This window comes from Mercurialis annua, linkage group LG5, assembly GCF_937616625.2.
Source record: "Mercurialis annua linkage group LG5, ddMerAnnu1.2, whole genome shotgun sequence".
Classification (NCBI taxonomy): domain Eukaryota; kingdom Viridiplantae; phylum Streptophyta; class Magnoliopsida; order Malpighiales; family Euphorbiaceae; genus Mercurialis; species Mercurialis annua.
The window spans coordinates 11,677,635-11,693,140 of NC_065574.1; the positions used below are offsets into that span (position 1 = coordinate 11,677,635).

The 15,506-nt window shown below is 30.7% G+C and overlaps 1 protein-coding gene across 1 annotated transcript; it reads left to right on the forward strand.

The window, feature by feature from the left end:
* Nucleotides 1–1,147: 1,147 nt before the first annotated feature.
* Nucleotides 1,148–2,077, forward strand: LOC126681471 (uncharacterized). Its single transcript, XM_050377009.1, has one exon. The coding sequence runs from the start codon at nt 1,148–1,150 to the stop codon at nt 2,075–2,077; it is 930 nt and encodes a 309-aa protein (XP_050232966.1).
* The last annotated feature ends 13,429 nt before the right edge of the window (nt 2,078–15,506 follow it).

The window sequence follows — 15,506 nt, forward strand, 5'->3', positions numbered from 1 at the left end:
CTAATTTTGGTGAGTAGATTACTTTAAGCTCAGTTTTCTTACAATCGTTTGAAGTAATCATAGTAGAATATCAATTATCTCTTAAAAATTGAATGATAGGGCAAATATTTGATGATAATTAAAACAAACTGTGATTTTAAGTTTGCTATTGGTTTTTTATATGGTAGATCTGTTTTATTGTGTTTATATGTATTTATTATTGTTTCAGAGATTGAATACCTGATAATTAAACGTTTTTTGTGTTTGAGATTTACAAAATTTCAACTATTTATTGTGTTTTAAGTTTACTAATGATTTACATAATTTTAAATGTCTAGATAAATTTGTTATACTTAATAAAAAGTTTTAGATAATGTGAATTGGTACTTAAATTAATTTTATGTAGTATATCAAATTTAGTTATGTTTGTAGTTTACTATATGTTTTATATATGTTTAATTGTGATTTAACATGTATTGAGACTCAAAATCAGTTGATGTGTTAATATAACTGATAATTGAACAATTTGATTGAATTTGTCATGTTTTAGGTTTACTAATAGTTTTATATCAGTTTGCTAATATATTAGTATTGATTTTAAAATGCTGTTTTGTAGGAAATAACACATGAAGGCTCTTATATACTATAATGGAAAATGGGATGTAGATTTTAATTACTCAGATTACAGAATGAAAGAAATTTTAATACCAGACGACACAAATTTTGAAAACCTCCAGTCAATGATAGCAAATATACTCCAAGTTAACTACTGGGAAACCAACATGGAGATCAATATATCAGTTAGAGAACAACTGTCAAACTTTAGAAGTTGAAGATGACAACAACCTCATATTTTACCTTGAAATGAGAAGGAGTGACTTTAGGATAACAAAGTTTCCACTGTGTATTTCAACCAAACAATATGAAGAACAGCCTCAGTTACCGATGATTAAGAGCAACTCTTCCATGGCAGTGAATGAAGAGCAAACAGAAAATGCAGTATCCAAAGACTCAGCCATGGATTTTGTAGAATATGCAGATTTTTTTTCAGAATATAGATCAGTAAAGAAGTGGAAGAAGCTGAAAGTAAACTAGATGACTACCAAATTATAATTGATCCAAATAAAAAAGAAGTCTATTTTGGGAAAATCTTTAAGATAAAACGATCATGAAGACACGTTTGAGTTTATATGCAATTGCTAACAACTTTCAGTTTACAGTGAGTAAATCTTGCACGATTAAGTATGTACTCAATTATTTGGACAAAAATTGCAAATGGAGTTCAAGGGCTTCAAGAGATGGAAGGACAAGCATGTTTCTTATTAGAAGACTCAACAACATGCACACATGCTCAGTAGATATTAGAATGGAAGAAAAAAGGGAGGCAACAACTTCCATTGTAGCAGAGGTGACAAAATCCAAGTTTTTGAATGTCAAAACAATTTACACACCGACAAACATAATTTTAGACTTTGAAAAGGAATATGGTGTAATTTTGAATTATAATAAAGCTTGGAGAGAGAAGGAAAAGGCGCTTGGACTGATTAGAGGTAATCCGGGTGACTCTTATGATGTTTTGCCTAGTTATTTTCACATGATTTTGGAAACAAATCCCGGATTAGTAGTTAACATTCCAACTTCAAAAGACAATATATTTCTATATGCTTTTATGGCTCTTGATGCTTCTATAAAGGGCTGGAAATATTGCAGACCGGTGGTTGTAACAGATGGTACTTTTTTAAAATCAAATTATGGTAGAACTCTATTGACAACATGCACACAAGATGGAAACAGTAAAAAATTTCCTCCAGCATTTGCTATTATCGACTCTGAGAATGACGCTTCATGGGAATACTTCTTTCGAGAGTTTAAAGAAGCTTTTGGTGAAAAGGATGAACTTTGTATCGTATCAGATAGATGTGAAAGCATTTCTAAGGCAAAAAAAAAACAAGCTGTTTCCTCAAGCAACTCACGGGATATGTATGTTCAACTTCTGAATAATCTGAAATCTAAATTCAAGAATAAAAACAATAAGGTCAAAGAATGTTTATATGTTGCTGCAAAGTCATACAAGTTAAGAAGTTTGACTACCACATGAAAGAGCTTGATAACAAAAGTGTACAAATTCGACACTACCTAATGAAAGTCAGACAAGAAAAATGGGCAAGGGTGCATTCAAAATTCCCAAGGTACTCGACAATGACATCAAATATTGCCGAGTCTATAAATGCAGCTAATAGAGCGGCTAGAGATTTATCGGTAACGACACTTCTAGAATATTTGAGGAGTTTGATTCAAGATTGGAGTTACAGAAATAGGACTGTTGCAGCATCTACATTTACAAAGCTGATAAATAGAGCAGAAGAGCAGCTCAGAGAAAACTACTCATATTCTTTAAGAATGAAGGTAAACAAAATTTTTACCTTTATATATTTTTATTGGTTTACTAACTGGTTACTAAAGGTTTATCTCACATTTCATTTGTTTGTTTTTATAGTTTACACCATCAATGACAGCTTTATACAGTGTCCAAGATGGAACTAACACATACACAGTCAAGCTAAAGGAAAGGACATGCACATGCAGTAGATTTCAAATGGATGAGATGTTAGATTTTGGATTGTAATAATATGCATACATATTTATAGAAACATATAAACATGTAGACGTACATGTATTACAGTTAATAATCATATATTTATTGTTGTTATAAAGTTTAGAGGACTCAATTGAGATGTTATAATCTAATTTAGAGTCAAAGTCATCTAAAATAAAGTACGGGGATTAATTTATATGTGTAGAATTCATGAGATTTAAATTACTAATTAATAATGGACATATTAATAATTTATACGATTAGTTATTTACGAAAGGGTGTGGTTCCTAATTGCTGTGTCTATAGGGTTTGTTTAAATAGGCTTCCCATTTGCCATTTGCCATTTAAACATGTATACAATAACACACAACACATTCAATTAGAAGATCATTCTCCCTACTTTTCTTCTTCTTCTTCTTCTTCTTCAAGTTATCAATCATGGATTCACGTATGTCCCACATTTAGTTTTCTCAAACAATCTTCTAAACAAGACCTTAATCTACTAAATAAATTAATTTTTTCTTTCAATTGGTATCAGAGTCAATTTTGTTTATAATTGTTTGAATTTATTTTTTGGAGAGAATTGTTTGAATTCTTGATTAATGATTATATATAGGATTAATTTCATAAAAAATCACGATTTTTACACGAAATTTCATTTTAATCATAACCTTTAAAGTTAGCATTTAAAGGTAAAACCTTTCATTTTATTTCAAATCTATCGCCAAAGTAAAATTCGGTGTATTTTTTTCTGACGAAAAATTACTAATCCTACATACTCTAGCCGAAAGATAATAATATTTGGTGTCGATTTATAATTTGAGTCTTAATTAATGGTAAAGTGAAGAATTTAGTCAAAAAAATACACTAGAATAATAGATTTGAAAAAAAAAATGAAAGGTCATGGTTTTATATGACAACTTTTAAAAGTCATGATTAAAATGAAATTTCATGTAAAGGTCGTGATTGTTTTATGAAATTAACCCTTATATATATATATGAATTTTGTTGATAATTTATATTTATATAATCATTTTATGAATTCATGATTTTATGAATGATCCAACAATTTAATTTTCATAGGATTGAGAAAATTAAATTTATTTTTATTTAAATTCATTAAACTTTATTGTTTTTGAATATGTAAGTAATTTTTTTTGTATACTTAAGATTAATTAAGCATGACTTGGAATTATTTTTTTTGTTTATTTGGAACTGTTTTACGTGATTTGATTGAAACTAAATTAATATGCATGTTTCAGTAACTTTATCTTTAACTGAAATTTTCATATTATTTGCAAAAATGTTGGATTAGTTATGAATAATATAGACTAAATTAGATTCTGTAATTTTAATTAATTTTGAACAAAAGTTGCACTACTTAATTTTGGAAAGGCGTGACCCATGCGAATAGATATGTGATTTTTAGTTAAAAAGTCTGTTTAGTTCCTTAAGTTTGGAGTGCAGATTTTTTTTTTTACAAATCGAATAAACTTTCATTAATACTAATGAGCAGTTACAGGTATAAATATTTAAAAAGGGTATAGCCGTTTCTAATGACCTGACATGAAATAAGATGTAAACATTAATTCGCAAATCGCCTTATAAAATAAAATCAAAATTACATAACTGCTCTACTACAATAAGATTCAATCATTCTCTCTGTCTAACAGAAAACTCACAAACTCTCCATAAAAACAAACAAATATTTTATAGAGAAAGAACATCAAAATTTTCGTAAAGAAAGACAATCGCTGTAAAATAGTTATCAAAAAAATTAATACAGCCTATAACGATTTCATCTACAATCTTGAAAGTTGATCTATCTCTGATTCTTGATTTGTATATATACTGAAATTGATGCGCCTCGTCGATAGATTTACCAACAAAAATGAAAAAGATGAAAAGGAGTCGGCAGTTATTTTATTCTAAAGTAATAAAAAAAACTGGCTACCGCCAACGGTAAAAATAAACTATTGACAACAGTCGAAGCGAAAAACAAAACAAAAAACTCGTAACGGCTAGGTTTTTTAATTGAGAGAGAGGAGAGAGAGAAACCCTGAAAGTTATTTGCAGTTTGGAGTGCACACCGTTTCGCGCAAAAAAGTCACGCATACAGTTACCAGAAACTGGTTTTGTGGTTAAAGACCTATTATTGCCCATAGAGTTTTATTACTTTACCAGATTTACTATTAAATTATTATTTTCAATCAAATCAAAAATAGTGACAATTTAGTCCAAATTAATTAATTTATTTTAATTTAATCCAAACCCATCTTTTATTTATGGTACATTTATATATTACTATATTAGTAATATTATGGACTATAGTACCATCTTTTAAAAAATTAGTGATTATATAATAACATTAAATTATATATACTTAATATTTTACTTGAATTTATTTTAACGGTTTAGTCACCAAAGTGATTTCCGATGTTCAATTATTTTCTATAATCAATTGTTAAGTGGTGGTATATGTATTTTTTGTGCGAATAATATATTTTTCCAAAGAACAATTATTATTTGGCAGCAATTTACACATACATGTAGTAATGAGTAATATAATTATTAGGTGTCTGTTGTAAATAGTTAATCGGTTCAAAGGAAGACTAATTACTACACCAAGAGAATCAACTATAAATCAACTCTCTATCCAAAGATTAGATTTGATGTCACCATGGTTATCTTGAAATAGGTTATTATTATTATTGATATAATTAATCACAATTTGGATTCATTTTTTTTGTGAGCTCATTATTTTGTTTATGCATTGTTCTCTTTACAGCTGATTTTGTTAATGCTTCTTCGGTTACTGCCACAATTAATAGCATTCCGATGCTTATTGGTAGTAATTTTAAAACTTGAAAAAATAAAGTGACTATGGTATTAGGATGCATGGATTTAGACTTCGCATTGAGAGAGTCATGTCCTACACTTCTTATGGATCTAAGTTCTTCTGATGAACTGGAGAAATTTGAAAGGTGGGATCGTTCTAACCGCTATGAAAAATACCATCCCGGAGACTTTTCTGGACACTATGTCTGAGGAAATTGATGCTAAAAAGATTTTTTATACCCTTGAAGAGCGTTTTCTAAAAGCGATAAGACAGATACAAGTGTATCTTTAAGAAAGCTTGTATTTATGAGGTATAAGGGTAATGGAAGCATAAGAGAGTATATTTTGGAAATGTTTCATCTTTCGGGAAAATTAAAGACACTAAAAATAGAGCTTTCGAAAGACTTGCTCATTCATTTAGTGTTGATATCACTTTCTCCCCAATTTGGACAGTTTGAGATGAGGTATAATTGTCAAAAGAATAAACGGACATTTAATGAGCTCATCTCTCACTTGGTGCAAGAGGAAGAGAGGATGAAACAATATAAGACTAAAAGTGCTCATTTTGTATCAACCTCCTCAAGTCGTGATAAAAAGAGAAAAGGAAAAGAGATTACGGTGTCTGGACCATAAAAGAAGCAAAAGAGACCGTCCATTGGACATCAAGAAAAGAAGTGCTTCTTTTGTAAAGACCCTTCTCATATGAAGAAAGATTGTGCTAAATACCACACTTAGCGTGTGAAGAAAGGCACGTCTTTCGCTCTTGTTTGCACTAAGGATAATTTGGTTTTAGTACCAAGATATATTTGGTGGTTGGATTCTAGTGCTACAACTTACATAATTATATATATGCAGGGTTGCCTGAACTACTGAAGACCTAATGATGATGAGAAATACATCTATACGAGCACTGGAAATCCGGTTGAAGTTTTAGGCATGGGGACTTTTCGGATGTTGTTAACTACTGATTTTTACTTAGAATTAAATAATACATTTATCATACCGTCATTTAGACGTAATTTGATTTCAGTTATTATTTTGGACAAAGAAGGATTTTTTTGTTCATCTGGAAATGGAATGTGTGATGTTTATTTTAATTCTATGCTTGTTGGAACTAGTACTTTATCTAATCCCGACAACTTTATTTACTTGATACGATAAATTCATATAAGGAGTTTCATAATGTTGAAACCAAAGGCATTAAACGCAAATTCTCAAATGAGAACTCTTTCACATTATGACATAAGCGTTTGGGTCATATCTCTAAAAAGAGAATTGATAGGCTTGTGTCAGAAGGAATTCTTGATAACTTGGTGAATCAAATAATAAATTTTGTGTTGAGTGTATAAAAGGGAAAATTACAAGCAAGAAAAAAAAAATAGGAGCTGAGAGAATTAAAGATGTCTTAGAACTGATACATACGGATATTTATGGGTCATTTCCTATAGCTTCATGGAATGGTCAACGATACTTTATCACATTCTTTGATGACTACTCTCGATATGGTTACCTATACTTAATTCATGAGAAGTCACAGGCACTGGACGTTTTTTAGTCTTTTAAGGCTGAAATTGAAAATCAACTTGGTGACACTATTAGGGCCATTAGATCTGATCGTGGTGACGAATACTATGGTCGAAATGATGGATCAGGTGAACAATGTCTAAGCCCATTTGCTCGTTTCCTCGATGAGTGTGGGATTATCCCTCAATACACCATGCCAGGTAGTCCAAACATGAATGGTGTAGCCGAGTGACGGAATAGAACCCCAGAAATACACTATAACATAAATACACCAAAAACAGTGCAAATACACCATAAATCAATTCATTTTTACAAAATCAGTAGCATCAAAATAAAAAAATAAATCTATAAATAAGAGAAAGACAAAATAATTATATAAAAAAATAGATATACAATAATCCCTTTACAAAAAATCTAAATTATCACAAAAAAATCTAAAAATGATATTGAGGAATCCATCGGAAACAACACGGTGACGAAAAAATCGATATAAGAATTGCGGTGATGAGATCAGACAAAAAATGCGACAACGAGAAATCTACCCGGAAGACGCGCAATGACTAGGGGTCTGCATTCGGTTCAAACCAAACCGAACCGAACCGAATTTTGGCCCTTTTTAAAAACCGAACCGAAATTTTAGAAAAAGAAAAAATTTCAAACCGAACCGAACCAAACCAGTTGGTTCAGTCGGTTATTTTGGTTTGATTCGGTTATTTCGGTTCGGTTTACATAGAAATTTGTCTGAAACTTTTTTTAACTCAAAACCGAACTGAACCGATCAACCGAAATTTCTTTAAAATCTCAAATCGAACCGAACCGAATTTGTCGGTTCAGTTTTTCAGTTTCGGTTCGGTTTTGCACACCCCTAGCAATGACGAAATGGAAGAGATCGATGTGCAGCGGAAGTAGACAAACGGAAGAGAAAGTTGAGAGAAGTAGACGGACGAAACAGAAGAAGAAAAGAAGAAAAAAAATTGAGAGGAAGAGAAATAAAGAGAGAAGTGCGTCTGTGGGTAAAATATAACCTAAACTGAGTGAAGCCTCTTATAAATAGTAGGGTATTTTTGTAAATATGTTTGTAAAAGGATAACGAAGGAAATATTGAAAAGATGGATGAAAAAGGTGTAAATGAATTTCAAAATCAAGTATTTAAAAATAATTCCATTAGAAATAGAAGAAGAGAATCCCCTTGACCATGTTCGACATTCAGTTAGTTTTATTTAAACAATTATGTCTACCTATCAATTACATGGATCTTGTTTCAGGTTTTGATAAAAAAAATTAAAATTCTGTTGCATTATGAACCTAGAAAAACCAACAAAACCTACATCCACAATTCAAAAAAAAAGGAGAGAGCAAAATTGGAGAAAAAAAATGAAGAAAGACGAGAAAATAAGGAGCAAAATTAGAAAAAATAAATAAGTCAATTAAGCAATGATGACAAACCCAGAAAACTAAAAGTTTTTAAGGCAATATTTTGAATTTGGAAACGAAACGATTGTAGCATCCGGAAGAGTGTTAAATGCATTAACTGAAACATGATAAGTTGTCAGCAAAGTAAGCATAGAATCCAACCGGTTTCTACTCACGACACGAAATACTACATATACCAGCGAAATTGTAGAGGCAATTTTTATTAGTAAAACAACAGTTTTATAGTGGTGGCTATTAATTTCGCCGCTAAACCGTCTAAGAGTAAGAACTAATTAAATAGATTTCAGAAAACTATTTTCAACAAAAACAATAAATCATCTTCAGAGACAACATTTTTTCCTCTCCTTATTTATATCTATATCAAACGATAACTTCATTTAAAAAGAAGAAAATTAACGGCACTCTAGTATTGTGTAGATACGGTGATCGATGTTCACAAAATCAAGCTTGAGCCCAACACTTTTGCATCGACGCCAATGGCACCGCTTTCGATCCGAGCAAGATGCAACAACTCTTTTGAGGTCTCTGTATTTCTATTTTTATCCAATTTTTGTTAATCGTCGTTTTCATAATCATCATTGATTTTATTTACCTAATTAAAATATTGTTTTGATCTAGTAGCTCTGGATTGTTTCTATGTGCGTATTTATTCGTATTATTGATTATTGATTTTATATGATTGTAATTGTGCTCTTTTAATTTAAATTAGGGTTTAGTTATTTGATTTGCTCGGTTTTCCTTTTAGCACTGTGTTCATCAAACATCATTTCATTAAATTTGAAAATTTGAAGTGAATCAAAAAATTTAATTTATATTGTAATGAAATCATACATTGAAAAATTGAATTGAATATTTGATAGGTTATGTATTTTTCAAGCTGTTTCTAACCATATTCTTCGTCTTGCTGTAACTAAAAAAAACTAAAAGTTTATTAAATGTGGTAAAAAGAAATCTAGTAAAATAAACAAGTGAGAACAATTATAATTGTTCAGCCTGTTTTTAGTGAGCTTCTTTCGTTAGCTGCAAATGAAAAAAGTGGAGTTTTCTATTGGTTTTGATTAGTTCATATTTTGGTTAATGTTTTTTATTATTGGTTATTAAAAATAGAAACAACTTCGATGTATGTGCGCGTTGATTCGTATTCATTGATGTATAGAGAAAAAAAATACTTTCATAAACTGCAGCTCGAGTTGGGACACTTTCATAAATTGCTTAACCACAGTTGGAACATCTGCCAATTATTGTTCCTAGTGTTTGGTTCACTGATAGTAATTTGCAGCTTGAGGCCACCACTCAATTCAGGAAACTACTCTCAATTTGTGAGGAGCTATGCTCCATTATATTCATCATGAATTTAAGGATTTCATTTTGTTTGTATAACATTTGTTCCATGTTAATTTTCTGGTCATACCAGAGAGCAGCCCTCCAATAGAGAAAGTCATACAAGCTGGTATTGTTGAGCATGAAGTTGTACATCTGATCAGGTTCTTACATTTTGTTTATTTAATTGATGTGTTTTAAGTGCCAAAATGGTTTATTGTGCTTTGTTTATGTGCGAGCATACTTTATTATTGGGGATGTTCTTTTGCTTTTTATAATGTGTGGTTTATTGTCCTTGTTTTAAATAAGAAAAGCCAAGGGTGATGCTCATAAACTTGAAGATGTTACATAACCTGCAGATACTGAACTGAGCATAAAACAAATATGCATGGCCTTTGATTATAAACAATGGTTGTTGAACTTTTGGACTGAATGTTAGCAACTATGAATATTTACTTCTGAAATAATTTTGCATGTTTCATCCAACTCAGAAGGAAGTCATACAAGCTGATGTTATTGAGCATGACTTCTGAGAATAGTGGGGTTATTATTGAGCATGGAGCTGTCCCCACTTTTGTAAAGTTTCTTATTAATACTTCGGATCTTAGCTTAAACTGATTAACTTGAAGTTTTCATTTAATTTAATTTAAATTGCATTGATGTGTGATTTCTAGATTGCTTGTAATAATAGTAATGATTCATTTGTAAGGAACGATAAACTTATTTATTGGATTCACGAGACTATGCAAGGGTTTAGTTGTATTTGTCGCCGGTCACATTGTTGGTCAGCTTTTCCCTCCTTCTCTATTGTACCTTGCTCCTATACATGTCAAGTAATTTTTTTATTACCAATTTGTCTTTAATTTTAATGCATATTTTTTTCAGTTGAGTTTATTCCTGTTGCTATTAATCTATGTATATTTTGGAACTCTGTGATGCGATTACTTCAGGAGTAGTTTAAGCTGCACAAATTATAACTTTTATTTTTAAAGTTAAGGTTTAGTTATTGAAGTTTTCTGTATGTAAAGCTTTGATGTAGTAGGTATATTACTGTTGTTTTGAGTCGGATAATTCTTTCAATTTTGCAATTCCACATTGGTTGTTCAGCCTTACAAGTCTTTGTATTTTCTACTCGGAGATTTCTATCTGAGAATCTCTCCTTTAGTTTCAATTGTTTGTTTACACCTCCTCGTTAAATAATCCTCAACATATATCCATCATTTATTTTTCTCAACTTAAACTTTTTCAAATCTCTCTCACTTATTGTTTACTGAAGTTGCTCCATGGAGTAAAAATGGTAGACTTGGTGATTTTGTTGGTGGACTTCCTCCTTCACTGGATGTGAGTTAAAATTCTTATTATGTTCCTTTCTACTCTATTTGTGATTATGTTTCGCTGTGTGATTGATTGTTGTCCAGGCAAGAGGACACCGTATCATGGCTGTCTCTCGTCGCTATGATCAGTACACGGATGCTTGGGACACATGTGTCTCTATTGAGGTTATAATTACAGTATCATTAATTGGTATGTTAATTTAAACTTCTTTTATAAGTCTATGACTTGGAGATCCTATTTCTAATTGGATGAAAGTAAAAATTTATCTAACTCATATATGTACTATAATAGTATGGAGTAACTCATCTGATTCCATTGAAGGGTGGCACATTCACAACACCACTATTGTCAAAGAATTGATAAAATTGTCTCATACCAATAACGTCTTGAGCTATTATGCCTTGTTAGATTGGATTTATCTTTCTCGTACATGTGCTCTAAGTAATGCTTGCATGCGTGAATGCTCTTTCTGTCTTACAGTAACTTGTGAATTGCCAATGCAGTTTTGAGATCTACGAACAATTAGGTATCATATTTATGTGCATCTTCTTCTTTCCCTCTTATGATTTTTTTTTGTATAGCCACAATGTGAGTTACTTGCAGTTATTATACTTACCATGTACGAGCATATAACAAACTCGGTCAAGTCCTTTTTGAGCGTAATGTTGTCTTTAAATTAGTTTCGGCTTTCAAATGCTATTGTTGACTATGCTACTTTTTTGTTTATACAGTTAAGTCTATATCGTCAAGATCCTAGGGAATCTTAAATGCCTTCTCCAAAGCAATCTTGGATTTGATTATGTTCATCCAGAGCTAGTCAGTCCCTTCGTCACAAACATGTAAGGTTATTCTATTTTTGTGGATTTTGTGGATTTTTTTCTTTTTTATTTAATGAAAATCTGAAGCCAATACGAAACAAACTGGCAAAAAGTCGTACATTTGACTTGTTTTTCCTTTTTTTATCCATCAAGTATCAATTTTTGTGTTCCAGTTATACTTAAATTCTTAAGCTTGGCTATGGTTTAGTTAATTCTTACCATATCCAAATTCCTTTATTGAGGAAGATAAAACCCCTCTTTTATGTTTCAGCTTCTTGCTGATTATCACTCTGCTGATAATATAATTTTACAAAAACTAACTGTCGCTTAGAAATGATCGATTTTCTTGCATCTGGTAGATTATTTATTATTGGTTAAAAAAACACTACAAGTAGATTGATTGTTTATGTTTCCTTTTGCAGGCATAGTATAAAAAGCTGCAAGTATTTGGATACCGTAAAGATAGAGCCCGAAACAAGAAAAGCAGATAAAAAGATAAAGATTTTACGTAAACATCACGAGTGCTGGATTTCTGATTTATTTGTTTCAGCTCTTACTTTCTTTAATTAGGTTAGATATTGATATTGGCTAGGTAACCTAGATTTATTGTTATATTTTTCATATTTTGACTTGGCCTAAGGAAGTTAAACAAGTTACGTTATATGAATATTGTCGTTGTTTAGTGGATGATTTTTACCTTATTTTTCTATTAATATTGTAGGATTTGTTATGACCATTATATCAAAAAAAAAAAATTATACTTTGAAGGGTATATTAGGAATTATATCATTTTACCTCATAGAGGCGGTTATAACCGTCCCTACAAACATGGGTAATGGAGTTGCATATTTAGCTTGTAGAGGCGGTTATGATCGTCTCTATCTTTTAGCTTGCAAAGGCGGTTATGACCGTCTCCATTATAGCTTGTAGAGGCAGTTATGACCAACTCTATAGAACCGCCTTACATATCCCGGCGCATGCTATAACCGTCGCTACAATATAGCTACGGCTACAACAATGGCGCACGTGAGACGATTTTTAAAACCGTCTCTAAAATTTGTAGAGATGGTTAAAACCGTCTCTACAGTAAAAAAAACCCGCCTCTATAAGCTAAAACTGATGTAGTGACTAATTCGTATCATTAAATGTTGATATAAAAATTTAAAGAAAACAGATTGGGGGGCGGGGGATCAATGATGGAACACTATAAAAATCCACATCGCTAAGGAAAGTTAAGATTTACACATTTGCCTGTAAAAGCAGAGCAGTGGCTACTTAAAAAGGTATATTATGTTCATTTTGTCAAATTTACCTATTATACCCTTACTAACTTTGGTATTATAGTGGATTGGGGCCCAGACTCAAGATCCCTCTTCTTAACCACATTTCAGGTACCACAAAACATACAAACACACCCCAAAACTGTCACCTCCTTTCCTAGATCCATCAGGATTTATAACTAGACTAATAAATTTCTCTCCTATGCTGGTATAATTCAGCTAATCAATTCTGTGTCGATGAGTATGCACATTTTTTGGCCTCTATTTTGATCCTCCCTAAAAGTGTTATTAAAGAAATTCAAAGGATTTGCACTACATTTATTTGATATGGTAAAGAAGAAGGTAAATGCTGTGCCATGATGTATTTGAGCGAGCTATCCAAGATGAAACAGGAAGGATGTCTTGGTGTTAAAGACATCTATACCTAGAGTAAAGTTGTAGTAATAAAGCATATTTAACATATTTACAACAACCCTAACTCTTTAAAGGTTAAATGGATCAAGGCTAACAAAACAAAAATAGTCGATTATGGGGTATCAAAAGTAATAGTAAGGCTAGTTGGATTTCAAAACGCGTTCTCAATATAAAAAATGATGTCATTTTTAAATTGGGTGATGGTGATAAAACTGATTTATAGAAGGATCCTTGGATCCATGGATGATCTATAATGGAACGATTTCCACGAGTGAAGATGAGAAAGTTTGACATTCTAAAAAATACCTCAATAGTTATACTTTTGAGAAATGTCAATTGGGACCCTTCTCACCTAATTAATGCAACTAAGGAAGGTTTGGAGTACTTAAAGAATAATATTGAAATCAACATGGAGCACGAAGATTATACTCCCACCGTCCACAATTGATAGGCTGATTTGAGTTTCACACATATTAAGAAATTTAGTTAATTTAATTATAAATTTACTAATTACCTATAATACCCTTGTTTAATGATTAATTTATGTTCAATATAATGTTTTACTGTATTCACACACTCAGTTATTGAAATAAGCAAGTATAAGTGTTTTAATTAATGCAACGTCCCTTGCATTTCTTCAAGGCATTTCTAGCCAATACCGATGTTATACTTGCAAAATCTATTTAATGATGGGTTATATATGTATGATAAGATAAGTATAGTCTCGTTAGAAGAAAAGGTATTGAGATTATCAACTATTATCAATTATACTATCAAAAGTATAAGCAAAATTAATTCAGTTGACTATTATAAATCTAACCGAGGGTATTTTGGACAATTACCTAATAAACTAACTTCTAAATAAGAAAATCAGCCTACAATTTGGGACAGCTAAAAATGGAAATCAGCCTATCAATTGCGGACGGAGGGAGTATTTTTCGGAAGGTTATGAATCATAAATTTTTTTACATAGACATAACTTGAAAAGCCTTCAAAAGTCATTTTTATTGTTAGCCTTGGTTCAGAATTGTTTGGGGAAAGAACTCTATTCATTGGTATAATTTTATTCTTTGGATGGCCATTAGAAGGAAGTTGAAGACCAAGAACAAATTGAAAAATGGGGAGTGATGATTCATGTGTTATGTATGTTGATAATGTGCCCATTTGATTGTGATTTTGCTAAAAAAGTATTGACAAATATTTTACCTATATGCAAAATTGCTTCTAGTATTAAAACCTAGAGAAGAATGATGAGTTGAAATTAGAAAAGCTTGTGGTAGAAACATTCTTTCTAACTTCAGCAGAGTCATTTTTATTGCAACAACTTAATATATGTGAAATGCTAGGAATAAGATGATATTCTTAAAGGAGAATTCTATTCCTACTACAATATTAAAAAAATTAGGTGCATTTTTCTTAATAAATCCAGTTTGTATTGTTCAAATTGTGTTCTAACAAATATTCTTAAAAAGTTCAACTTGTACAATTTGTTGTTAGTATGATTTTTCTCTTTTCATGCCTGGCTATTTTGAACCTGTTGTAAGAGTCAGACACTTGATTGTGTTCTATTAATTATTTTTTCAGTAATCTATTAATTATTTTTTCTTTTAAAAAAAAACTATTAAATTTCTATATAACAATTAAACTCTTTAAAATAAAAAGTTACTATTAGAGATGCAACATCTCCAATAATTCTCTTTATAAAAAAGTATTTTTGATAATGTAAGAATATTTTAAATATAAAGAGTAAATCTTTTAATTTTAATCTAACAAACACTTCAATTTTATAAATTTTTATATATAAATTTTAAATATGATTAATTTATTTGAAGTTTTTTCACCTTATGGACAATTTTATCAAACTTTAAAAAAAAAAAAACTACAAAAGCACCAAAATGACACACGTATACATATTAATTCAACCAACAAAAATATTTTAAAAAAAATGAAAATCATACTTTAATAACA

What these genes read in the sequence shown, in the direction of transcription:
- LOC126681471 (XM_050377009.1), top strand. Translation starts at nt 1,148, where the DNA reads ATGAAGACACGTTTGAGTTTATATGCAATTGCTAACAACTTTCAGTTT.